At 39.6% G+C, this 27,984-nt stretch overlaps 1 protein-coding gene across 4 annotated transcripts in view; it reads left to right on the top strand.

Moving 5' to 3' along the window:
* The window catches only part of LOC147020412 (adhesion G protein-coupled receptor B3-like), a 713,921-nt gene that overhangs the window by 414,742 nt on the left and 271,195 nt on the right, over positions 1 to 27,984 (top strand). For all 4 annotated transcript variants that reach the window (XM_085895732.1, XM_085895730.1, XM_085895731.1 and 1 more), the window contains one exon: positions 25,930 to 25,998. In XM_085895732.1, the coding sequence (XP_085751858.1) occupies positions 25,930 to 25,998 (69 nt within the window). The remainder of the gene's footprint in view (positions 1 to 25,929; positions 25,999 to 27,984) is intronic.

The raw sequence follows: 27,984 nt of genomic DNA, 5'->3' as shown, positions 1-27,984 counted from the left end.
CACACACACACACACACACACACACACACACACACACACACACACACTTCAGGAAAAATGCTCCCATTGGTAATTAGTATTGTGGTGGAGGTAAATAATTGTTTGAATGTATTATCTTGAATGGTTGTACAGCAAAAATATGTTACCCGATATACAGTTGCCTGAAAAAGTATTCACCCCTCTCCCAAGTTTTCACATTTTGATGCCACCTGAGCTTATTTCATGATACTTGCAAATCAAACTTAATATATCAAGTCTTTTTAAACTACTCCAAAGTATAAATTTAAAAAATGAAGATAAAATATGAATATGTTTGATTAACAGAGAAAATCAGATGATTCTCATTAGCATAAGTGTTCAACCCCTTTGCCCAATTAACCTTTATTTATTTCAGGTGCAAATTATTTGTTTGAAAGGTTACAATATAAGTGTAATACAGGGTGTTCTAAAAAGACCAGGACTACTTTGGTTGTTAATATATTTAGACCCACAAATGATACAACATTATAAGTATATGTGGAAAAATTACAGGCCCAGACCAGGAATCGAACCCAGGTCCTCTGGAAAACTGTGGCAGTGCTCTGCCATCTGGGTGACCCACTGGCTGAGCATGCAATTCTTCCACATCTAGAAATGCCACTCTTCACTCTTTCCCCCCCGCTGATTTTATGGCACTCACTGTCAACCAGAGAAGCAGTGAGGACCTGTCCACGAGAGGGTCTCCCCCCCCCCCCCCCCCGGTGGGGGAACAGTTCCATGTCCACTTTTAATCACCACAGGGGGCAGAGTAATGCAATTATCAATGAACAGGAAACAAACATAAGTGTATGTGGAAAAAACTATGGGCCCAGACTGGGAATAAAACCCAGGCCCTCTGGAAAACCACACAAGTGCTCTGCCCTCTGAACAATCTGGGCAACTCACCAGCTGAGCACACAATTTTTCCACATGGAAAAGACCCTCTCGTGGACATGCCCTCACTGCTCCAATGGTTGGCAGTGAGTGCCACGGAAGCAGTGGGGGGTGAAGAGAGTGGCATTTCTACATGTGGAAGAATTGCGTACTTAGCCAGTGAGTTGCTCAGATAGCCCAGATAGCTCAGATGGCAGTGCACTGGTACAGTTTTCTCAAGAACCTGGGTTCACTGCCTGGTTTGAGCCCAAAATATTTCCACATATCTATCTATAATTCCAGCAGTGTGTGTGTGTGTGTGTGTGTGTATGTGTGTGTGTGTGTGTGTGTGTGTGTGTGTGTGTGTGTGTGTGTGTGTGTGTGTGTGTGTGTGTGTGTGTGTGTAACCGCTGTTTCTCGACAACCTCTGGTCCGATCTAATTGAAACTTGCCAGGTATATTGCTGCGGACCTGAGGATGTGCCTTTTCAAGGTTTGATATTAATCAGACAAGTGCTTCCCAAGTTATGGCCATTTATTTACCAAACCAAAGAGAAGACACGTTGTTGCGTGGGCATGGCCGATGGGGAAGGGAAGCACAGCCACATTCCCCATTACGGGTTACAACGTACGGGCTTCCGGAGAGTGAGGACTTCGTGTATTCTAATAATTTCTCGATTTCTTATACGCATTTATAGATAAACACAATGGCCCAAGTTATGATCGTTTTCATATTAGACGGTGTATAAATTTCAGGAACATTACAGTGCTGGTATGCTCCGAACCAGGAAGTAATTTTTTTCTCTCTCTTCTCTTCTCTTTTTGTTTTTCTTTGCCACGACATTGCGAAAAGGTAAAATACTTTGGCGCTAATTCAATAATTGGGTATTAAAAATATTGCGAATAATCTTAACTGCGAATAATATCGAACTTCCGGGTCACGCACGTACGGGCACGTGAGAGCGAAGAAACGGCCTGTGTGGTTTATATATTTATTATTATTATTATTATTATTATTATAATTTTTTTTTTTATGGGCACGTACTAGTACTTATAATGTTTGTTTCCTGTCATTGATAAATGATACAACAACACCCTTTGTTTTTATATGAAACAGAAACTCAAAGTTTTGTGCACACCATCAATACACTTCAAAGTGAGTTCTGTCTGTTATCCGCATGGCATCAAGGCGGGACACAAGTTCTTGCCATGTTCAGATCAGAATATCTGCGTCCACCAGTGAGCATGCAGCTGTGATCCGAGAATGGAGATCCTGTAGGTTTGCCACCTTGGTGTTGGAGACAACATCTTTGATAAACCCCCACAGGAAAAGTCAAGAGAGATTATATCTGATAATTTTGAGGGCCAGGTGGTTGGTCCATTTTGTCCAATCCAGAAACCTGGAAATTTTTCATTTAGGATGGCTCAAATGACTTAGGCCCAATGAGGGGAAGCGCCGTCCTGTTGTGAAAATGATTTTGGATTGCAGATTTTCAATCTGTATGCCTGTTGTTGGCCTAATGGCTAGAGTGGTGGGCTTGGGATGCTGAGGTCCTGAGTTGAAATCCTGCTTGGCTATTGAATTAATACCAGGTGGGGTTGACTCAGCCTGTCATCCTTCCGAGGTCAGCAAAATGAGTACCAGCTTGCAGGTATCCTGCATCAGAGTGTTTACCCATCCAGGATTGTGCCCAATAGCTAAGGAGACTGCTTAGGCAGCACCAACGCTCTGCACAGAGTATGCTCCCAATGGAATGGAATGGAATGGAATCTTCAATCTGTGGAAAGGCAAATCCTTCCAACATGTTCATGTAAATTCTTGTGGTCACTGTATCCTCCACAAAGAAAAAGGGACCCACCAAGCGGTCATGGAGAAGGCCACACCACACATTGACCTTTTGATTGTCACGTATGTGTTCAGTGACCAGATGTTTGTTTTCAGAGCCAGAGATCCTCACATTTTTTTCTGGTTGATCTTCCTCGATACATAAAATCAAGCTTTGTCTGCAAACATGACCTTTTTCAGGTAATATTCATCATCCTCTATGCTACTGAACATTTCCAAGGTAAATACCTTGTGATAGGGTCCATCATTTGTTTTGGGTTCCTGCAGAATCTGCACCTTATAGGCATAAACATCGGTCTTTTATGCAGAATCCTGTGTACAGTGGTGCTTGGTAGTCCCAGTTCTCTGGATGTGCATCAAATTGATTTTCTGGGACTTTGTTGAAATCATTCAAGTGCTCGTTCAACGTCTGCTGCACTTGTGCTTGGTCGACCGGTACTTTTCTGCTTCTGACAACTTCCAGTCTCCTTAAGCCTCCTGTACCACTCCATGATACTAGTCCTTGGTGCTGGATCCCTCCACACCTTCGACAAAAATTACGCTGTTTTTGTGTGTCAGATTTTGTCTTGATGAACCATTCAACGTATTCAGCTTTCTCCTGTGGAGTCGCCATTTTCTTTTACATTAAACCTCCAGATGTGAAAGCAAGGAAAACTGTTTGAGTTTCTGTATCATACAAACCAAATAGGCTAGTGGCCAAATGAGGTTTTGGGTGGCATACCCCTACCCAAGGTAGAACAAGTCACAACCTATTTTTTCTTGAAGAGGGATGTTTGGGGAGTTAGAAAATCATGGTTGTGAACCTGAGATCATTGCACAACATTTTGAAAATCACGTTTACATAATATGTACCACTGCAGACTGCAAAAATGGATTTAATCGCCACAGATTTTGGCTCATATTGACTCATATATTTGTTAATACTGGTGCTACAAACACAAATTTGGTACCAAAATGTGAGGAATGATGATATATATATATATATATATATATATATATATATATATATATATATATATATATATATATATGTATATCTGTAAAAACCATTTGTGATGTAACAAAAGCTTTTGTGTGACCTGCAGGCAAAAATAGTGGAATTTTACTCAACAAATCAGCTTCGGGTTTACCAATAAATATCAACTAAACAATTGATTTCTTCATAAGTATTTGAGTTGTATTACTACATATTACATCAACATTACCCTCTATCATTCTCCTTTTTAGAAATATAACTCATAAAGATAAATCAGTTGAATTAATAGAGTTATTACCGAAACCATATGTCACCCCCCCCCCTAAAAGTAACTGACATTGAGTAATTTATAATACATGTATATGCATTAACCAAATAAGAATGATTTTAAATCCAGTTGCAGAAAATCAATTTTGAGCTTGATTGCCTTTATCTAAAACTACTGATATATACTTATCTTTAATTATTTCATTTCAGATGCTTGTGCTGACAATTGATCTGCAATTATGGATCTGGAACCACCTGTTGTGAAGCGTCGTAAAATTGACACTGACCACTGCATCATATGCTTTAAACCCCTCAACCCTAAAAAGCAAGAAGTTGTAAAGAACCCAACATTTAATGGTTTGAGTGCAATCTTCAAAGCAAATCAAATCAGAAAAGATGACGTTTACGAAAGTATCTGGCCTTTGCAACAAGACATATTGAGTCTTGATTTGAAAGTATCATTCCACAAATCATGTCGGGCCAAGTATACCACCAAGTCAAATATCTCCACATCCAACCCCAGTGAGACTGACCAGCAACCATGCACGTCCGCGGCAACAGAACACACAAGAATCAGCAGAAATGAAACAGCTGGGTTTGATATCAGGACTAACTGCTTCATTTGTGGAAAATCCAACACTTCCAGAAACAAGCTAACACCGGTATCTACAGGAACTGGACAGTCCACCAGAGAAAAAGTTCTGGCAGCAGCTGACAAAAGACAAGACAATAAAATACACATGCGCATGCTTGCCTTTCCAGATTTGTTCGCCTATGATGCCAAGTACCACAGGTTATGCTATTCACACTATATTTCAGAAAGGAACATCACTGCTGCAATTCGTAAATCAGGAGAGGAAACAATGGGCACATTACATGATGAAGCTTTTGATGAACTGAAATGTTATCTGGAACAAACTGTGTTCTCCAAAACTAAGACAGTGACAACCCTCGTTCATCTGAAAGATGAATACGTTGGATATTTGGTTTCACTGGGTACCACGAATGCAGAACAGTATAAAACTTGGAAGTTGAAGGAGCGATTAACTAAATATTATGGTGACCAAATAGTCTGTGTAACATTTGATGGCCACACTGACACCATATGCTCTTCTTCTGTGACCTTATGTGATGCCCTGAGAAAAGCCACGATTCTGCAGAGCATGACTGATGAACCAGAATATGAAGACATCCCGTCTGATGTACCATCAGCCACAGATAGTGAAATGCATACTTTGCATGCTGCAGCTGGTATCCTGAGGAAGCACATGGCTGATATCGAGAATGTTGGAAATATGTATGCACCTGTCGAGGAAACTGATATGCAGCACTGTGCAGAATTTGTTCCTAATACACTCTACGACTTTATTCAGTGGAGAAATCACACATGAATGTAACCAGCTGTAGTGATGAAGGTGTTATGAAGAACAACTTGAGGACGATCGCCATTTGTCACAAGATACTATCACAGAGCCGTCGAGTGTACTCCACAATAACGCTTGGTTTAGCCTTGCAGGTGCATCATGAATTGGGAAGCAAGCATCTCATTGACATGCTTCATGAATTAGGACACTGTGTGTACTATAATGAGGTGAGACGTTTCCTCACGTCTGTGGCTGTTGATCAAACTGCCTCGGAGGATATTTACATCCCCAAAGTTCTTCAAAACCTACGCTGCACCGACGATGACTGTAGGCAGAGCAGAACATGTCATTGTATCTCTGCAGGACTGAGCTGCACTGAATTCTGCTCGTGTAGTGCAGACGATTGTCCAAATGTTGATGATTCTGTTGTCTTTGACGACAGCACTGATGACGATCGTGACTGAACTTTTAAATGTATTACATGTATTACTTAATGTCATAGATGTACAAAAGTTGCAGTGCATGTTATGAATTCATTATCGTCATATGTGAAATATCTTATATCAACATGATGTCTATAAAAGTCACTTTCACAATTGTGTCAGAATCTTAAGCAAATTCTTCACGTTGCATAACTGCTTTGGGATTTCTATCGGTCAGCATTAGTTGGGCGACATATGATTTCAGTTATAACTATATCATTTCAGTGACAATTATATCATTAGATATATTTTCAAAGGGTAAATAAACTTGGATTATGTCGATGTAACAAGTATGACTGCAAGTCCAATATTTTTGAAGTAATTAATGTTTTTGTTGATATTTACTGGTAAACCCGAAGCTGATTTATTGAGTAAAATTCCACTATTTTTGCCTGCAGGTCACTCAAAAGCGTTTGTTACATCACAAATGGTTTTTACAAATGTATATATATTTATATATATATATATATATATATATATATATATATATATATATGTATATGTATATTTATATGTATATGTATATGTATATATATATTTATATGTATATGTATATGTATATATATATATATATATATATATGTATATATTGTATATATCTATATATATATATGTATATATATATGTATATGTATATGTATATGTATATGTATATATATATATGTATATGTATATGTATATATATATGTATATATATATATATATATATATGTATATATATATATATATATATATATATATATATGTATATATATATATATATATATATGTATATATATATATATGTATATATATATATATATATATATATATATATATATATATATATATATATATATATATATATATATATATATATATATATATATATATATATATATATATATATATATATATATATATATATATATATATATATATATATATATATATGTATATGTATATATATATATATATATATATATATATATATATATATATATATATATATATATATATATATATATATATATATATATATATATATATATATATGTATGTATATGTATATATATATATGTATATATGTATATGTATATATATATATGTATATATATATATATATATATATATATATATATGTATATATATATATATATATATATATATATATATATATATATATATATATATATATATATATATATATATATATATATATATATATATATATATATATATATATATATATATATGTCATCATTCCGCACATTTTGGAACCAAATTTGTGTTTGTAGCACCAGTATTAACAAATATATAGGCCAATATGAGCCAAAATCTGTGGCGATTAAATCCATTTTTGCCGTCTGCAGTGGTACATATGTAAACCTGATTTTCAAAATGTTGTGCAATGATCTCAGGTTCACAACCATGATTTTCTCACTCCCCAAACATCCCTCTTCAAAAAAAAATAGGTTGTGACTTGTTCTACCATGGGTAGGGGTTTCTCACATTTTAGGCCCCTTTTTGAATTTGGCCACGAGCCTAAAAGGGTGTCCTTCTATCATTTGTGGTAATATATATATATATATATATATATATATATATATATATATATATATATATATATATATATATATATATATATATATATATATATATATATATATATATATATACAGTATATAACAACCAAAAGTTGTACAGGTCTTTTTGGAACACCCTTTACTTCTCCCTCACCACCGATGGGTTGGAGGCCTCTGTCTATTGCTCTTTATATGGTCTTGCTCTCTCTTTACTCAAAGCCAAGGGTTGGTATTGTTAAGGCCTTCACTGCGTTTTTCAAGGCCTTACTCGGATAGAAGGTTTGCTTTCGGAAGTCGGTCCTGGGTGTATTTCCAGGTACTCCTTTTCTGTTTCCTCAACTTTATCCTGTCATATTTCTTATTTCCTCTCCTCATTTCAAAAAATCAGAACAAAAATAAACAACTATATTTCATTTCACCCCAAAATAATTCTCATTTCTCTTGAATTTCCTTCTGTTACTGGTTCCACATTCCCCCCACCCCTCTTCTCTCCATATGGAATCTACATTAAATATAAATGCTTCTTTAAAAAAACAAATTCATTTAAAGAATACATTTCAACACTTGTTTCTCCTCCACAAATGCTGCACATGTTCTTCTTCTCCACCACAATATGTCTTTGTCTCTTATTCTTTTATTCTTAACCCTTCTCCCACCTCACCCCCGCTCATACAGCACTGCGTTTCTCCATGCTTTTAACAAGTGTTCTACTAATCCCTCATCCTATGATCTCTGTCTCCATCTATCAAAATTGGGAATATGGAATCAGGAAATGCAACCACCCCCTCAAAGTTACTTTCGCCCCCTTTCTGCCTCCTTCCTCATCCCACCCTATAAATGCTTCCCCCTCACCTGATGCTCGAAAACCTTCCTCCATACCCCACACAGTCAAACATTCACCCACACCCAGCACAATCGAACATTCCCCCCACCCCATTCACACAAACCGCACCTTACACACTCAAACTTTCCCTCTCATCTCACACCCACACACACAAACCTTCACCTTCCCATGCACCCTGCACACTCAAACGCTGCCTTGGACTACGGACACACTCCAGAAGTAGAACTAGACGCCAAGGAGTCCTTTCGCATCAGTGGATACGTTGCAGTGATCAACGTACTTCTGTCGCAGTTGGAAAAGCGTACAAATGCTTACAGCGAGATGAGCGACAGATTTGGATTCCTGCGTGCTCTTGTTCAACTCGAAGTGGAGCAGATTCGAGAGTCATGCTCGAAGCTCATCGATCTGTATCAGGAAGATCTATCACCTGACCTCACAGATGAAATGATTCGGTTCCAAGCCATGATGAAGGAGTCAGCGCCAGACTCGGGCCGTACTGAACTCGAGATGTTCAGTTTTCTCATCGAGCGAAAACTCACCGATACTTTCCCAAACATGGAAGTGCTGCTTTGGATTTACCTCTCACTGATGGTGTCGAACTGCTCCGGGGAGCGCTCGTTTTCAAAACTCAAGCTTATCAAGAACCATCTTCGCTCCACGATGGGGCAGCAGAGACTGGTCAATCTGACCATCATTTCAACCGAATCCGATGTGCTCAATTCCATGCAGGTTGACAGTATCATATCCGAGTTCACTGCCACAAGGTCGCGTAGGAAACTTGTCCATTGATTCAGGCACCGTGTGTATGTTCATTGATGTGGATGACACTGCCGTATATTTGCGGTCGCTGGAAGTCGGCTATTAATCACCATTTCGGATTTCTCTTGCCCAGAGGGTTTTTAGAAGTTAGAAGATTTTTAGTTGAAGTTCGTAGTATGATTAATGACAGCACGTCGTTTGTTATTTTCTTATATTTGTCCATCTCTATCTCTTACTCTTGCAGCAACAGCATTTTTGTGATTTGATTTTAGAATGAGCTCATAGATAAGTCATCAGCTCATAGATAAGTCACCAGCCATATCAATAACAATCCGTCCATCTTGTCATATTGTCAGATTTAATTGTAATTTGTGAACATGTATGCCAAATCATTCCTGATCAGGATCTGCCAAATCTATAGATATAAGTTCAGTTGTTGATTAAAAAGCAGTTATAATTTAAGTTGTTGATTAATCTCCAACTTTGGGGGCCCCCCACAATCATTGTTCCCACAGCCCCCCACATGGTAAATCCGGCCCTGACCCCACACACTCATACCTTCCCCTGCAACCCCCCCTTCTTCCCCACCCAAGCCTCACCTTTCCCCTGCCTCACCCAATTCTGCACCATCTCAAGGCCCTCTCGCTTCCCTCCCCCCATATCTCTAACTGTGTGAACCTGAAACATCCATGGTCTTTGCTCTAACCTGACAGATCTCTCAATCTCAGCTGCTGCCGATAAACAGACATCATCTGTTTAACAAAATCCTTCCTCCCACAGAATGTCCCTGAGTCCTTAGTGTCTCTTCTCAGTTTCTGTTGCCTCAGATTTGATGTTAGCTCAGCCTGGGAATTCTTTCACAGAATCCTGCTCTCTCTCATCCACAGATTCATACCATCTAGTCTTAAATTATCCTACTCTTCTTCAGACCCATGATATACTGAATCCTGTGGTGAGGCAGTTGCTCTGCCTCACCACATGATTCAACTTGCCTTATTTTTCTGGAAGGCAAATCTGACCATAGGTAATCTCAGTGCTTTCCAAAAAGTCTGCAGCAAATGTGTGTCCATTGTATGGAGAGCCAGAAAGCAACACCTGTCCCACTTCAAGAATGAACTTTCAAACTTGTCTCCCTCATCTGAAACATGGTGCCTTGTTAAGTCTGTCTCTGGTGTATGCTCCCTTTCCATCCCTTCCCTCAATTTAAATGGCATTGCCCTCATCCCTCCCCTCCCTTCAATCTCCCCTCATCCCTCCCCTCCAAGCCTTATCAAAGTTCGGACATGTGTTTCCTCGTAATGTACCCCAACAAAGTATGTTAACAAGTGAGCTCAACTCTGATTAGCTTCTGATATTTGATGGGATCTGGCACCTCATACCAATAAAGTACTTTATTTGTTGATGGGATGCTCTGTGTAACAGTTGAGAAACATCACCTGAAATAGTACTTTCTATGAAGTTTCTTGTGAAAAACAACAACTAATTGTGCTTTTCATCAATTCATGCTTCTATGTGGGGAGATATATTTTGAAAAAAATATGGCCATGAAGTAATGGCCTCGGTCAAATAAGTCTGCCATTTACAAGCCTGTGCATACATACAACGAGCCTGAACTGTGGAGCTTTGTGGGTGGGGATGGCTGAACATAGCGTGAGGGATAATGGGATGGCTGTGTTGATCCAGAAAGCTCCTTTCTTTCTTTTCGTATTTGCAAGTTTTAGAAGGGGGTTATGGTTTTTGTTTTATTACACTCGCCGAATGAGAGGGTCCTGAATTTGGGTTCACTTTTTTCGTTTGTCTGTTTGTTTGTTTGTCCTTTCATGTTTTTCTCTGCAACTGTTTGTTGGATTGAGAGAAAATTTTCACCATTGGTTTTAATACTCATGTGGAATGTTTCAATGAAAACTAGGGGGGGGGAGCACTCGGTAGAGTGCAAAACCTCCACCGCCAATACTGCTGGGTCACTTTAGTGAACCTGATATCCGATTCATTGTCGGTCAAAACGGATCAGACTCGACTGAACCACGATTGAATAAACTAAACTAGATCGACGCGCATGTAGAAATGCAAAAAAAAAAAAGTCAAAATTTTTTTGAAAAAAAAGTTGCAAAATTTGTTTTTTTCTCTCTAACAATTTTTTTTGGGGGGGGGGGTTGGAAATCACTTAAAACATGTAGAAATGCAAAAAAAATTCAAATATTTTTCAAATAAAATCGAATTTTTTTTGAAAAAAAGTTGCAAAATTTTTTTTTTTTTCTCTCTTACAAATTTTTTTTGGGGGTTGGAAATCGCTTAAAACATGTAGAAATGCAAAAACAAAAATTCAAATATTTTTTCAAAATGGCCGCTATGGTGGCCATATTGGACTTTGGACCAAGTCCAAAATCTAATGGCATGATCCTTGGACCATACCTAATCCCCCCACCAAGTTTTGTCAAAATCCGTCCAGGAGTTTTTCCGTAATACTGTTCACAAACAAACAAACAAGCAGTAATAGACTGGTACTTACGAAATCGTCGACTTGACCTCTGACCTTGTCTTATAAAAGCTGTCTCTCGAGAAGGTAGCGACGCAAACCAGAAGTTTCTACGATGATTCTGTACCAAACCATCAAAAATCGTAACGTCGACCGAAGCAAAAATCTCCATTTCTCCACGCAATTATTTTATATTATTTTATCAAAGTCACAAAACCATAATATTCGGCCATCCACCAACAATCTTTACATAATCCGACGGCTTAGCAAGTCAGGCATGTGACGATAACCTTTATTGGGATAAAAAATTACTTTGAAACACCATCTTTATCGAAAACACCGTCAGCATGCACACGCAAAACCTTTACGTGATCAACGCCGCCTCTGCTCAAGTGCACTGCACCACGTGACGACCCGTGACGCGGCGAGTGCAATATTTTTACACAATCTTTAAATGTCTCCAAAACATCCGATTTTTACCAGAATTTCGGCAACCAAGTTTTAAGCGTCCTAAGCGATCGCAAAAACCGAAGACAAAATTAAAATCGAAGTTAAAACGAACTCGTAACGTCAAGCGAAGCAAAAATCTCCATTTCTCCAGGAAATTATTTTATATTATATTATCAAAGTCACAAAACCATAATATTCGGCCATCCACCAACAATCTTGAGATAATCCGACGGCTCACCGAGTCAGGCATGCGACGATAACCTTTATTGAGATAAAAAATGACTTTTAAACACCATCTTTATCGAAAACACCGTCAGTGCGCACACGGAAAACCTTTACCTGACTCAACGACGCGTCTGCTCAAGCGCACTGCATCATGTGACGACCCGTGACGCGTCGAGTGAAATATTTTTTATACAATCTTAAAACGTCTCCAAAACATCCGATTTTTACGAGAATTTCGACAACCGAGTTTTAAGTGTCCTAAGCGATCGCAAAAACCGAAGACAAAATTAAAATTGAAGTTAAAACAAACTCGTAACGTCGAGCGAAGCAAAAATACTCCATTTCTCCACAGGAATTTACGGAATTATGTTTGACCTCACTGTGACCTTGACCTTTGACTGATTTTGACCAAAATCTAATCAGTGCTATCCATCACCCTCCTGAATCACGAGGTGTAATTTGACATTGGTAGCTTCTTCCGTTCTCGAGTTATCGTGCCTACAAACAAACACACAAACACACAAACAAACAAACAAACACACAATCAGAGGACGGAAGTCATCAATATACTTACGAAAACTAAAGATTTCATAAGTAACAAGCAGTCATAGACTGGTACTTACGAAATTGTCAACTTGACCTCTGACCTTGTCTAATAAAAGCTGTCTCTCGAGAAGGTAGCGACGCAAACCAGAAGTTTCTACGATGATTCTGTACCAAACCATCAAAAATCGAATGTTTGACCTCACTGTGACCTTGACCTTTGACCAAAATCTAATCAGCACTAGCCATCACCCTCCTGAATCACGTGGTGTAATTTGACATTGGTAGCTTATTCCGTTCTCGAGTTATCGCGCCTACAAACAAACACACACACACACACACACAAACACACACACACACAAACAAACAAACAAACACACAAACAGATGACGGAAGTCATCAATATACTTACGAAATCTTTAGATTTCGTAAGTAACAAACAGACAGGGGTGAAAACAGTAACCTCCGTCCATCTTCAATGGCGGAGGTTAATTATGTCATCATAGGTCACGTGATGTGGCAGCCATATTGGAAAAACAGAAAAGACTTTGGACTTCTGTATCTCTGAGACCGCACAAAGGAAAAGATTGAAACTTGGCACATAGCAAGTATTCCTCAAGGGGAATGAGTGTAATTTTTGTTTGATGTCATAGGTGCATGCGTTATGATGTCATAATTGCATTTGTAGAACGCCACCTCCGATCAGTATGAATATTTTTGGGGGTCATCTCGGGATAAAATGGTCTACAGAAAAAAAATTAATCATGTCATCGGTCACGTGATTCAGCAGCCATATTGTTAAAAAAATAAAATACCTTCAAAAATCTTCTTCTCTGAAGAGGCTGAATAGATTGAGGCAAAACTTTACACGTATGACTGCCTATTCATGAAGAACAAATGGGTCACACATATTGGTCATTGGTCACACGGTTTGGCAGCCATGTTGGATTTACCCGAAAACCCATAAATATCTTCTTCTCCAGAACGGCTGGATAGATTGAGGGGAAACTTCAGACAAATGTTCCCCAAGCCATGGGCATACAAGTTTGCTCATTGAATAATTGATAGGTCACATGATTTGGCAGCCATATTGGATTGAATAAAAATATTAAATAATGTTTTCTCTGGAACCAATAAAATCAATCGATGTGAACCTTCGTATTTATGATCGAGCGGTGATGAGGAATAAATGTTTTAAATTTCAACTTGATCGGACACATGGTTTGGAAGCCAGAATTTGTTAATTTCTTGATATGGGTTCTTTTTTGTTTTTTTTTCAATCTTGTTGTTTTATTTTAGTTTTGTTTCATAAGGCTCACTTGGCTGTCCCTGGTTGGGTTTGAGGGTAGAGGAGTAGCAGTTGAAATGCGAATCCTATCCAGGTTCTTCCTGATGACTTCATCTTTGCTTTTTTCTTGTTTGGGTTCCTTCTGATTTCTCCAATGCAGGACTGGACCTGTTTGGTCTTCCATTTGATTTGAATTGAATTTATTTTAATCCCATCTAGATTCAATTGAAGTGTGAATAATAATAATAATAATAATAATAATAATAATAATAATAATAATAATAATAATAATAAATGTCATGGGTCAAGTTCAGGTGTCCGATCAAAGTGGGGTTGCATCAAAGTAGGAAGTCTTGGTACCCGGTCATCACTGCCGCAGTTATAAAGTGGCAGTTCTAATTATGTTTCCAATAAATTATGTAACACACCAGTACACAAACGCCACACAAAATACACCACACAAAAGCAGTCCTGGTGAGCGTCTGCAATCTATGATTGCTCTTTTACTTGTTTTTAATTGAGTGAGGGGAGAGTCAGTTACTCATTGATGTGGCTATTCCTGTAGCAAGGGTGGGATGGTGGGCAGAGAAACCATGAATTCATTTACTTATGATACATATGAAAATGTTTTCATCCATAATGGAAATGCACAAATATAATCGGAAACTCAACCTATGTGCCAGTGTGTCCCATTAACAATGTACATTTTGAATGAATATCAACCTGATGTCCCTTACCCTTGATTGGGAGAAGGTTGATTGGTCTGTAGTTGTAAGGGTGTGTTTTTGCACCTTTTTATGCAGACCAGTCATGTTTATGCCTGGTGTTGGCTTAATGGTTAGGGTGGTGGGCTCGGGATCTTAGGATCTCAAGTTCAAATCCCACTCGGCTGTTGAAAAAATACCAGGCGGGGTTGACTCTGCCTTTCATCCTTCTGAGGTCGGCAAAATGAGTGCCAGCTTACTGGTGTTTTGTGTCGGAGTGGCGACCTTCCAGGTCTGTGTGCAATAGCCAAGGAGACTGCTCAGGTAGCATCAATGCTCGGCACAGAGTATTGTCCCAATGGATGGTAATGTTTGCCGATTTCCAAGCAGATGACAGATGACCTTGGGCAAATCAGAAGGTGAATAGAACAGAGAGAGGGTGGGCAAGAGTAGCAGAGCAGGATTTTAGGACATGTGGGCTGATGCCGTCTGGACCGGTTGCAGAATCTGAGTCGAGATGTGACAGCAAGCTCTCCACCTTGTCAGGCGAAAAGGACACAGATTCCAGGAACAGCTGGGTATTGTGGGTGCAGAAAGTGATGAGTTTGGAACACAAGATTTAGAAGCAAACTCGGAGATTAGGCATTTGGCCTTTTCATGTGCTGTGTCAGCTGTGTGGACATTTGTGGTAAGAGAGGGGATGGAAGGGAAGCATACACCAGAAACAGACTTAACTAGACACCACCAGGATTTTGAGGCCAGAGACAGGTTTGAGAGTTCAGACTTGAGATTAGAAAGATGTTGTTTTCTGGCTCTCTTGAGGGTAGCACACACTTGTTCCAAGCTTTGTGGAAGTAACTGAGATTGCCATCAGTTGGATTAGCCTTTCATGAGGCGAAAGCAAGTTGTTTCAGGCCAACTACCTCGCCACAAGCTTCAGTGTACCATAGGTGGGATGAAGTGTTGGACAGCTGAAGACGAGATGGGTGTAACATGAGAGGTTAAAAGAAGAAAGTATTTTTTTTAATTTTTTTGTTAGATTAGGTAAGATTAGGTAAAGAAAAGGTTGAAGAGAAAATCGTGAAGGTGAATGGTGAATGTGGGTCTGCAAAAGTAGAAGATGGGATATCGGTAGAAGAAGGAGGAAGAAGAGTCAGTACAGGAAGTCACGTGGCTACGTGGGGTATTACATGAGAGAAAAGGGAGGGGGGGTGATATATTTTGAGATATGAAACAGAGTGTATCAGGTATCAATGAGAGGGATAGAAGGAGGGTGGAGGGAAAAGTGGAGAAAATAAAAACTGATGGTAATATGGAGAAAATACAATAAACACAATCGTGCACACAAACGGGAAGAATGGTAGGCCTCAAGGAAACCGGATATGATAAGACAACGAAAACTAAACAATTAGCACAAGATTTAACACAAGACTGAACTATAAACACACAGTAAACACAGACTTAACAAAATGAGAGTAAATACGCACAGAAAACTTATTTTTAAGAAAGTCAGCAGAGACTTTGAAGTGGAACCGCCACCGTCGCTCCAATCTTTGTCAATCCTGACTTGCTGCTTCTTCGGTGTACACTGTACAAGCTTCTTATCAGACATAACAGGTGCTCCCGCTTCTCCATTTCTCTCGGCATAATCCACATCAATTCTTGACCAACACCATCATAAGTTTTGGTATAATCTATAAAACAGAGATACACCTTCCTTAAATATTCTCTTGCTTTCTCCATAGTCCCCCTCAGATTTGCTAATTGATCACTGCATGGATGAGTTAGGTAGGTGACAAGAACAAGCTGGTTAGATTACGGCTAAGGTCTGAATGCTGATCTGGCCTATCAGTGGGATACAAAATGTAAACTGTTCAGCCTGGCGAAGGAACGCGCTCGACCAAGTGCCATTCTAGTTTGAACCATGTGTTTGCAGGTTTCGCGATCATTCTCCACATAGAACTCCAGCATTCACTCACCAAGCTCATTTCACAAACTGGGTCCATGCTTTCCTGCAATACCTTGTGCCCCTGCTTCTTCAATTTTGCATTTAATTCTCCCAAAATTAAAACATCTACTTTATGCGCATACAGTAATCCTTCAAATATCACCAGTTCCAATATTGTGGGTTTCTTCCAATTGTGGGCAACCAAATGATAGAGGTAAATCCTGTAATACTAAATCTACAAGATCGAGAAGACACTCAAGAATTAATAATAGCACCCAAACGTAAAACGATGGACAAAACTAATCATGCCAAACGGAAGAGAAAGCTATGACATTGTGCGAATAAATCGAGTTGTTAGATGCATCGACAAGAAGTGAAAGTGTGGCATCTATGGGTGGCTATTTCTGTTTCATTGAATCAACTGTGTGCACACATGATTCAAATATCCATTCAAGTGTTCCCGCTCCGCCAAGCGGAAATGTCTCATTCCAGTTCTGTGATCATAATATTGAAAGGATGGAAAAAAGTGCTTAATATTTGGATCGAGGACTAAACAAAAAAAAATTGCCTTTGAGTTGACCGATGTAATGGAGAAATCACGGTGGATTTACTTGGACTCTGAGTGGACTGGTGTGCGGGAGAATCCGTTGCAGATTTAACAATGATTCCACGAGGCACCCGGGGCTGAAGGCCATAGCCATATTCAACCATGGCTTCAACTATGGCTTCAACCATGGCTCATGGAACCATGTTCAACCATGGCTCATGGAACCATGTTCAACCATGGCTTCAACTATGGCTTCAACCATGGCTCATGGAACCATGTTCAACCATGGCTCATGCTCATGTTCAACCATAGCTCATGGAACAAATTGAGGCAAAGGAATTAATGCCAGAGCAGGATTTTAACGCTGAAAAGACAGGATTATTTTGGAAGAGGATGCCATCTCATACCTTCCTGTCCAAACTGGGAAGATCTGCTCTGGATAAAGGTGGCTAAGGATCGTTTCACCCTTCTTCTGTGTGGTGAAGCAGCAGGTGACTTTGTCATGCTCCCAATTATCCAGCAGCCATTGTAAGTTCTACATCCATATCATTCTAAATTCCGCCCTCTCCCCCCCCCACCCTTTCTCCAACAGCAGCATCATCATCATCATCATCATCATCATCATCATCATCATCATCATCATCATCATCATCATCATCATCATCATCATCATCATCTCTGAGCCATGTCTTGTGTTTTCTATTTATGGCAGAGAACAGTACGAATGAGCATGTAATATGTTTACCCTCACCCACCTCACTGTTTTGGAATAAATTAAAAAGGTAAATCTCTTGTGTTTTTGTTTAATTTACACTGGATTTATTATATTTACATGTTTATTTCAATTGTAATGTGTTTATTTCTGGATGCTGTCAATCTTCCTTGATATTTTCTCGAAGTCCAGGAACCGAACCCCCTCTTCCCATTGGCCCTTGGTTTCCACAACCACGGTTTTAACTGTCATGGCATTCTCCTAACCCCTGCAATATTGGCAGGTTTACTGTACCCTACCACATCCTGCAACTTTCCATTTCCAAATGCATCATCAACAAAGAAATTGAATACTTATTGACAAAAGTCGTTTCAGCTCTTCAAGGGTTCAAGGGTATATAGAAACCTCCTGCACATTTTCTTAATCTGCTGCAGACATTGGAGAATATATCTGAATGATGGAGTTGTTCACCGGAAGTCCTTTCAACCTCTCTGATATTAACCTGTCATTGATTGAGTCTGGTTTTAACCTGCAATGTGTCACAGATCTCCAAGAGCTCCAGGTTGGTGGTAGTGGTGTTGTTGTCGTGGTTCTTGCTTGGGCTCGATTTTGGAAATGTGCACCCATTCATTGGACAGCTGCCAGACTCCCCCCACATTTGCCACTTGATTATCCACCCACCATGGCACCAGACAAAATAATATGGCCACCATCTTGGTTTTCTGGTTGGCCGAAGACTTCAGGCCTGTAGGCCTCTGCTGACTATACACTGCCCGGGTTTTTTTTTTTTTCATTGTTGAGGCTTGTGGAAGAGCTATTACGATTACATTGAATGGATCAGGATGCAGCAGGTCAAAAGGAACAGCAGAGAGATGGGGGGACACCAATGGCAGAGTTGAAGGCCAAGAAAGAGGTTGACTTGGACAAACAATGGGTGTGAGGGAAATGGGGTGCAGGAGAAGATGCATGGGGTGGACAATATGGATACACACTTGAGGGGGGGGAGGATTTTTGAGGGTTGATGTCACGTTTTCCACCAAAACTTGTGCATGGTGGCCTGTCAGACAGACATTTGAAAGACACTAATGACAGATTACAAAAGTAAGAATATTAAAAATGGTATGAAGGGATGGCGTTTTAGCCAAACTTACACACACACACACACACACACACACACACACACACACACACACACGGACACATACATTAGGGCAGGGAAGAAAGCAGCTCAATTCACATAAGATGACGCATATTCTTTTTCCAATTAAATTGCCTCACACTTATGCTAATACATGCAATATGGGAAATAACTACTGCTATATGATGCAAAGTTACCCCCTATAAGTCATTCCCACAATGATATATAATAATGAGGCAATGCTGTTAATGCATCCCTCATGTACACATCCAATCAAAACAAGGGCAATTATCAGGTGAGATTAAAAAAAAGGTGCAAAATTTGGATTCAAATGAATTCCTTGAAACTATGAAGTTAAAAAATCTCCCAAAAATACATTATGTGGTTATAAGTAAGCTTCAAATGCATTCTGATCTTTGTGAAAAGCCTTAAAGTGTGTGCAAGTAATGTACAGTGTCTTCAGAAAGTATTCACACCTTTCGACTTTTGTCACATTTTGTTTTGTTACACTTACAGCTTGAATTTGAAATGGCTAAATTAAATTTTTTGCCACCGGTCTACAAAATATACCCCATAATTACAAAGTGAAAACGTTTTCAAAATTACTACAAATTATTTAAAAATGAAAAACTGCAATGTCTTGTGTCAATAATTATTCAACTCCCTGAGTCGATACATTGATATTGACTCAGGAAGTTGAATACTTATTGATCCCTGACTTTGCCTTTAGCAGCGATTACAGCTTTCAGTCTTCTTGGGTATGTCTGTATCAGCTTTGCACATCTGGATTTGGAGATGTCTCCCATTCTTCCTTGCAGATTTGCTCAAGCTCTGTCAAGTTGGAATGGGGAGTGTCGGTGAACAGCAATCTTCAAGTCTTTCCACAGATTCTCAATGGGATTCCAGTCTGGGCTTTGACTGGGCTAATCAAGAAATTTCACATTCTTGTTCTGAAGCCATTCTAGTATTGCTTTCGCTGTATGCTTGGGAATACTGCCCTGTTGGAATGTAAACCTTCCCCAGAGTCTAAGGTCTTTTGCATTCTGGAACAGGTTCTCCTCAAGGATTTCCCTGTATTTTGCTTCATTCATTATTCCCTCTATCCTTACACATATCCAGTCCCTGCCACTGAAAAGCATCCCCATAGCATGATGTTGCCACCAACATGCTTCACGGTGGGGATGGTGTTAGATGACTGATTAATTGTGCTTGGTTTCCACCAGATGTAGTGCTTTGGATTCAGGCCAAAGAGTTCAATTTTCACCTGATCAGACCACAGTATATTTTGCCCTATGCTCTCACTCTTTTCCTTACCTTTTTGCAAACTCCAGGCATGCTGTCAGGTGCCTTTTTCTCAGGAGTGGTTTCCATCTGGCCACTCTCCCATGAAGCCAAGATTTATGAAGCACTGCAGAGACTGTTGGCCTTCTGGCAGGTTCTTGCATCTCAGCCAAGGATCTCTATAGTTCTATCAGAGTGGTCATTAGGTTCTTCGTCACTTCCGTAACCAAGGACCTTCTTGGCCAGTTTCTCAGTTTGGTTTGACGGCCAGCTTTAGGAAGAATCTTGATAGTTCCATACTCTTTATATTTCCGAAAGATGGAGCTCACTATGCTCTTGGGAACTTTCAACACTCGAGGAATTGTTTTATACCCTTCCCCAGAACTATGCCTCCTCACAATTCTATCTCTAAGTTCTTTGGACAGTTATTTGGACATCATAGTCCTGCATCATAGCTTTATAAGAGCATAGTCAGAGTTTCTGCTCTGACATGCACTATCAACTGTGGGACCTTATAATAGAAGGATGTGTTTCTTTCTAAACCATGTCCAATCAATTGTGGAGACATCTCAAGGATGACCAAATGAAATCGGATACACCTGAGCTCAATTTGGATCGTCGTAACAAAGAAATTGAATCCTTATTGACACAAGTCGTTTCAGCTTTTCATTTTTCATTGATTTGTAAAAATTTCTTAAAACATGTTTTCACTTTGTCATTATGGGATATTTTGCGTAGATCGGTGACAAAAAATTAAAATTTTATCCATTTTACATTCAGCCTGTAACACAACAAAATGTGACAAAAGCCGAGGGGTGTGAATACTTTCTGAAGGCACTGTTTATTTCATCACAGCAGGTTTTGTTGTAGCAACCAGGCCATAAGTTATCATTCAATGAGCAGATACTCTTTATATTCACCTTATTGTCAGGGTGTTCAAAAAGCTATACAAATGAGATATTGACGATAGTCATAAGATGCACCAACGTTTTTAATTCTTCATTGAATAAGGAAATATAATTGGTAGGATTTTTTAAAATCCTTAGCAATTGCAGGTACCTATACATTGAAAAATCAAATAAAATTTGGCGTTTCTTCGACTGTACTGTGAGTATCTCGTTCCGAGATATTTTCTCACACACTTTGGAGGAACGCAAGCATCGATTCGCCTGGTGTTCCAGCTCCAGCGAAAGAAGAACAGATGTCACTTTATTTCACTTTTTGGCATTTGTTGTAGCCACTATAATAATTACCAGGACAAACATCAACAATAATTGTCTCTTTCTCTCACTGCAGAACGACACCAAACTGGATAGGGAGTGTGCTGTGGGATTATTGGAAAATGACATTGAAACCCAAGATGCCCCTTACACTGTCACTCCACTCTGCACAATCCTAAGATTTATTTTGCAGTCGCCCTTGGTAGCACAATGACATTTATTTATTTATTTATTTATTTGTGAAACGTCCTTGAACAGAGGATTAACTAAACTGTCAGGGTGTGTGGCAGGCCATGAAATGCAGCATTATGAATGGCTGCTGGCTTCAAGCATAATTCTGGGGCCTGTACAATATAGAGCTTCCATCAATCTCACACCTATAAGCTGGCTGGTGGTTAGGCGAGGTGAGCTCTTTGAAACCATGCTGTGATTGAAGCTTTTTTGTGGTACATTTTGAGCACCATGTTCCTTCACAATAGAAAACGTTATTTATTGCATTGATATGACGTTTCCTCTCCTCACTGACCTTGAGAAGCTTAGTCGTGGATTTGTTCGAAGAAACGTATGTACAGTGCACATTCCATCACCAAAATCAAGACTATCTCATCATGAAAAGTTATCAATAAATTGAATGTAAGTCAAAGAGACTGCCTCATGCTACTTCTCCATTTGATTGTCATGCTTGTTTTATTATGTTTTAATGTGAAACTCTCCATGCCTTTTTTTGATATTTGGAGATGAAGGGGTACACAAAATTTGAGCTTTATAAAAGCAAGTATTTTTGAGATGTCATGATGGTATTTTTTTGTGATGTCTCAATTTGCATTATCATTCACCAACTCCACCCCACAATACCCCTTTTCCAATCGCATGATCCCATGTACCTTCTTATGGGATTTTTCCCCTCCCCCCACCACTGCCCCCTGCCCCCCCAAATCTCTCCTCCATGATCACTGGTGTCACATGCTCTCTGATGCATAAATGTGGGCATGGGAATGCAGTTGCCTTGTAATCTACCCACAGCTGGTCAATTATGAGACCAAATATCATCATCCCTTATATAATTTAAGTATGCTGCATGCACAGGCTTCAACACTGCAGATGCCACCATCATTGACACAAAGGCAGTTTGAGGTTTGACATTCTAGGTGTGTGTGTGTGTGTGTGTGTGTGTGTGTGTGTGTGTGTGTGTGTGTGTGTGTGTGTGTGTGTGTGTGTTTTTTATATTTCAGCCTAATCTAAAATATAGTTTTCATGGTAATGTAACAGTAAAAACCTGATGATGTCTTTGTGAAGTTTACCTTTGTCATTGCTTGTTATGTATGTGTGTGTGTGTGTGTGTATATATATATATATATATATATATATATATATATATATATATATATATATATATATATATATATATATATATATATATATATATATATATATATATATATATATATGTGTCTCTAAAAAATTGCACTTTATAAAGGAATGCGATTCGGAAAAGATTTGCTAAAGTTATGGTTATGAGGTCTTTACAATACAGAGATGCTCCATGCAGGTATCTTGGTTATCTTGATCTTATAGTGTGATGCAAGGAGAAGTGCTGGCAGGTGAATGTCATCCTGTCATGATTTGCTTTTGGGTTTGTTGATTTGTCTTCCATCCTCTTCTATCATACATTGGGTTTTGTGGAAGGATGAGTGGAGCAATATGTGAGAAGGTGATTCAGTGTGTGCAGTGAAAGGCCCAGTCTGGATCGAGAGGAAGTGTGATATTATTTCGAAAATTTTGATTTTTCTTGATTCCCAGTTACTTCAGCAATTCTGGTTTGATTATATAATACGATGTGCTCAAATAGTCCAAATGCATGTCTCTTGTTTTGGTTGGATTCAACCTCTCTCGTTACACATGGATGATGCACTTTTGTTGCTGGTTTTGGTCTCACCAGAGTGAAAAGCTCTATGTCGATATCCTTCGATGTTAAACTCGCTAATTTCCTAACAGGAATCAAGAACATTGGCTGGTACACTCACCATCATTTCAAAAACATCCTCCTTTTAAAAGCTTCTTCTCTTGAGACAAACAAAATGAGAAAAACTGAACACTCAATATATGCCAATGATCAATTACCTGAATTTTTGAGGAATAGATGGACAAATTGTGTGATACTTTAAAAAAAAATGCTTCGTATTACAACTAAACAAAATAATATATTTTTGTGCAAGTCCATTTTTAATCTTTATTATTTAAATTGATTACATCTTGCTTGGAAATTGCACCTTTATCGCCAACAGGATATATTTATCCATGCCAAATCTCAAAGGTTTACCTTGTCCCTCCAGAAGGATTATCAAACAAACCCACCTACCTATTTACATGGTCAGCCTTTTAAAGAGATTCTCTCTCTTGAAGTTCTCGGCCTCACTGCCATCTGTGATCTCTCTTCAGCTGATGACAAATCAAAGTTTGCCTCTTCAGATGCAGATTTGTCATCATCCTTCATTCCATGTTACTCCTTGAAAAATCAGAACTCCTCACAGCTTACAAGGTCTTTGTCCATCGCTCAATAGAGTACCGCTCTACCCTTCAGGCTGCCATCCAATCAACACACACACACACACACACACACACACACACACACACACACACACACACACACACACACACACACACACACACACACACACACACACACACACACACACACACTGTATATCAACACTGAAGGAAGACAAGGTTGGGGGAGCAAGGCCCGAAGTGCGGTGATAAAACACAGAGTCCACCAAGCAATCTGCGGGTTGGCTAGAAGCAAACCCTTGGATTCAGCTTCCTACCAGGAGATCCCAATAATATGAAAAATATTCGATTCAACCTGACTTGAAATGGGAAGCAGCTGCAAAAAACCCAAAGTGGGGTGCTGTACTCCATTGCACTTCAGGTGTAGGCCTTGCACAATGTAATGGCATTTGTACAGCTGATTATGAATTTGTCTCTGAGAAGAATTTCAAGGAATCAGCCAACCTTATAGGCTATTCTGGAGACAGGGTAAAACCAAGACATGTTATGTCCGATGATGAGGCCTAGGAGCTCCATGGACTGCACCTCTTTCATGATTGGACAGAGGTCAACTCAGGGTGGTGGAGTGGCGTTCAAAAGCTCATCCTTCTGGAGGGACAAAGTAAAATTATTTTTTAAGAGGTGTAGCCTCTTCAATATTTGGTGTGGCCATCTGTCCATCTGTCAAAAAAAATTTAAGTGGTGCAGACGCTGAATTGACACAAAGGGGAGCTCTAACTGCCGAGCATCACGATAAAGAAGTGCCAAACTGTACTGCTTCCTTCGGTCACGGATGCGACTTTCTTTTTCCTAACTTTGATATCTCTGCTTTTATTTTAACTGCTCACCTGTTCTGATCAGCTTCTCTGATCACCTGTTCTGAAGCATTCATGTTCTCATGATGAGGATATGGCAGGTGGTGGTGGTCGTATGGCAGCTTAGCTGCCGAGGTAGCTATCATTTATTGAAGCCCGACTGTGTCGCTGATGTAGTGCCCCTCCACCAGTACACAGACTGGAACTGGTACTCATTTCGCCGACCTCGGAAGGATGATAGGCTGAGTCAACTCCTTGGTGTATTAATTCAGCGGCCGACAGGGCTTGAACTCAGGACCCTAGGATCCCAAGCCGCCACCCTAACCACTGAGCCAACACCTGGCTGTATATGGCAGGTGTATCAATATGTTTGGGATGTGGGTTTGGAGATGCTTGGAGAAAAAAAAACAAAAGGAATGGTTGGACAGAAGAGGAATATTGAAGTGTTGCCGATGAAATTTAATGATTAAAGTCTTGTTGATGTCTTTAAAAAGTTCCAAATAAGTTGGATGGAGCCTGTCTTAAGAGAAGATGGGATGTTGAAAGAGATGCTGGAAGGGTGAATAAAAGGAAAAATGACCAAGATGGAGGAAAAGGAGGATGCTTCTCAAAAAAAACCTGAAGAATGTGAGATCATCAGAATAAGAACCAAATGGAAAAACACAAGACAGAGTTGCTTGGAGAAGCAAGAATTGTACCAGAACCTGCAACATGGCAGACAACATGATGATGCTGATGATGATAATGTGTATTCTGCAGAATTCTGAGATGAGAATGATCATGATGAACCTAGCCTTTTGTTGATCTTCCTTTTTCAAGCCAAAATGGCCCACACTTGTCTTTGAGGAGTTTGTCTGAGCTGCCTTTGATTCCCATTGGTAGTTTGTAACAGGATTAATTATTTAATATAACATTTATTTTCTCCTATTATTTTACGTGCTGGAAATACAAAGTTATTTCAGCCAATTACTTCCCCTTTTTATGGTTTAAAGACAGACAGAATTATACTAACACCTGTTCATATTTTATGTCTCTTGCACAGAATTTTGTCCAGATTGTCAGTAACTTATTATCCGAGGAAAACAAGGAAAAATGGGTGGATCTGCAAAAGGTAAGAGTGCTGGTGTAATTTTTTTTATCACAAATTATGTTTCCTTTTCTTTTTTTTACCTCTTTTGAATCATTTTATTTCTTGTTTTAAATGAATTCGATATCTATTCTTTTGATCTGGTCTTTCATAAAAGATCATCTGCACAAATATAGCTTTTCATAAACTTTGAACAATCATGAGATGGTGTCATCGAGTGCCATCAAATTTGTCAAAAAATGGAAATAAATATTGACTCTTTTTCCATTTTATTAATTACTAAGGATTGCTCTCTTTCTCTCATAAAAATGAACGAATGATTTTTTCCTTGATTTGATTTGACACAAAACTTTTAGGTAGAATATATGTGTCTGATTTAACTCAACTGGCTGTTCTGCCCAAAGGCAGTGTTTACCAAATTCCGCACCAAGGCCCAAGGATGGAGTGTCCCAAGGCAGTGTTCTGGACCCAATCCTATTCCTGATCTTCATCAATCATGATCTCTCTGCAAATTCCACACCAAGGCCCAAGGATGGAGTGTCCCAAGGCAGTGTTCTGGACCCAGTCCTATTCCTGATCTTCATCAATCATGATCTCTCTGCCTCTCTGGAAAATCCCCTTTATCTATTTGCTCATGACTCCACATTCTGCTGTGACATCACTCCTCCTTCAGACAGGCAGGCTGCAGCTTCTTCCCTCTCTTCAGACCTTGAAAAAAAATCACAAGATAGCCAAACACTTGGAAGATGTTTTTCATTCCTGACAAATCTCACACTCTTACTATCTCTCTCCAAAAGGACCATCTGGCAAACCTTCCCATCTACTTTCTTAACAATCCTCTTGAGTAAGTTCAATCAATCGAACTCCTGGATCTCACTATCAGCCATGAAGTTTCTTGGACAAACCCCATATCAAAGTTGGCCTCCAAAGCCAGCTGCTGACTGGGCTCTGCCATACAAGGTCCTTCCTTGGCAAACCTGAAGTCCTATCTACCTACAAGGCTTTCCATTCACAGCTTGAGAGAGTACTGCTCTTCTCTCTGGGCTGGCTCCCCTGCCTCACATCTTTCTCAGCTTGATACCATGGAAAGCAAGGCATTAAGATTATTGTGATCTCCTATGATGAAGCTGTGTCTATGGGCCTATCACTTCGCAATTGCAGAGAGTTTGGTGGTCTCTCTGTCTTCTACCGCTTCTTCTCTGGTCTTTCACCCTTTGCTCTTTCCATTCTCCCTCCCCACCCCAGAACCCCATTCTTCAGCAGAACACACACGGTCTACCATCATCCCCCTTCTGGTGAAACTACCAAAATCCAGGATCACTGCACACCTCCACTTATTTGTTCCTCTTTTTTCCTCCCTGTGGAACGAACTTCTACATCCTCTTCAATCTCATTCTTCTCTCCAGGTCTTCAAGAAAACTGTTTACCACCATCTCAGATTGTCGTCAATCCAAAACCATGATCTTTTCTACCCTCATGAAGCACTCCCAACCCCACCCAAATCCCTCATCCTTCCAAATTTCCAGTTTCACTTCGTGAGAGTTTCTTTCAGTATCCATCTTGTCCACCCCATGTACCCTCTCCTGTACCCCATTCCTTCCCATGGCCATTGTTTGTCCACTTCTCTCTATCTTGGCCTTCAGCTCTGTTGTGGTCCTCTCTCTCTCTCTCTCTCTCTCTCTCTCTCTCTCTCACTCTCACTCTCACTCTCCCTCTCACTCTCACTCTCACTCTCAGTGTCTCTGTGTCTCTGTGTCTCTGTGTCTCTGTGTCTCTGTGTCTCTGTGTCTCTGTGTCTCTGTGTCTCTGTGTCTCTGTCTCTCTCTCTCTCTCTCTCTCTCTCTCTCTCTCTCTCTCTCTCTCTCTCTCTCTCTCTCTCTCTCTCTCTCTCTCTTTCTTTCTCTCTCTCTCTTTCTCTCTCTCTCTCTTTCTCTCTTTCTCTCTCTCTCTCTCTCTCTCTCTCTCTCTCTCTCTCTCTCTCTCTCTCTCTCTCTCTCTCTCTCTCTCTCT

The sequence above is a fragment of the Eptatretus burgeri genome, chromosome 9 (genome assembly GCF_056783735.1).
Source record: "Eptatretus burgeri isolate ZD-2024b chromosome 9, Ebu_testis_v1, whole genome shotgun sequence".
In the NCBI taxonomy this organism is placed as follows: Eukaryota; Metazoa; Chordata; class Myxini; order Myxiniformes; family Myxinidae; genus Eptatretus; species Eptatretus burgeri.
Note: the sequence above shows the minus strand (reverse complement) of the source record. Positions and strands in the feature narration are given on the sequence as shown.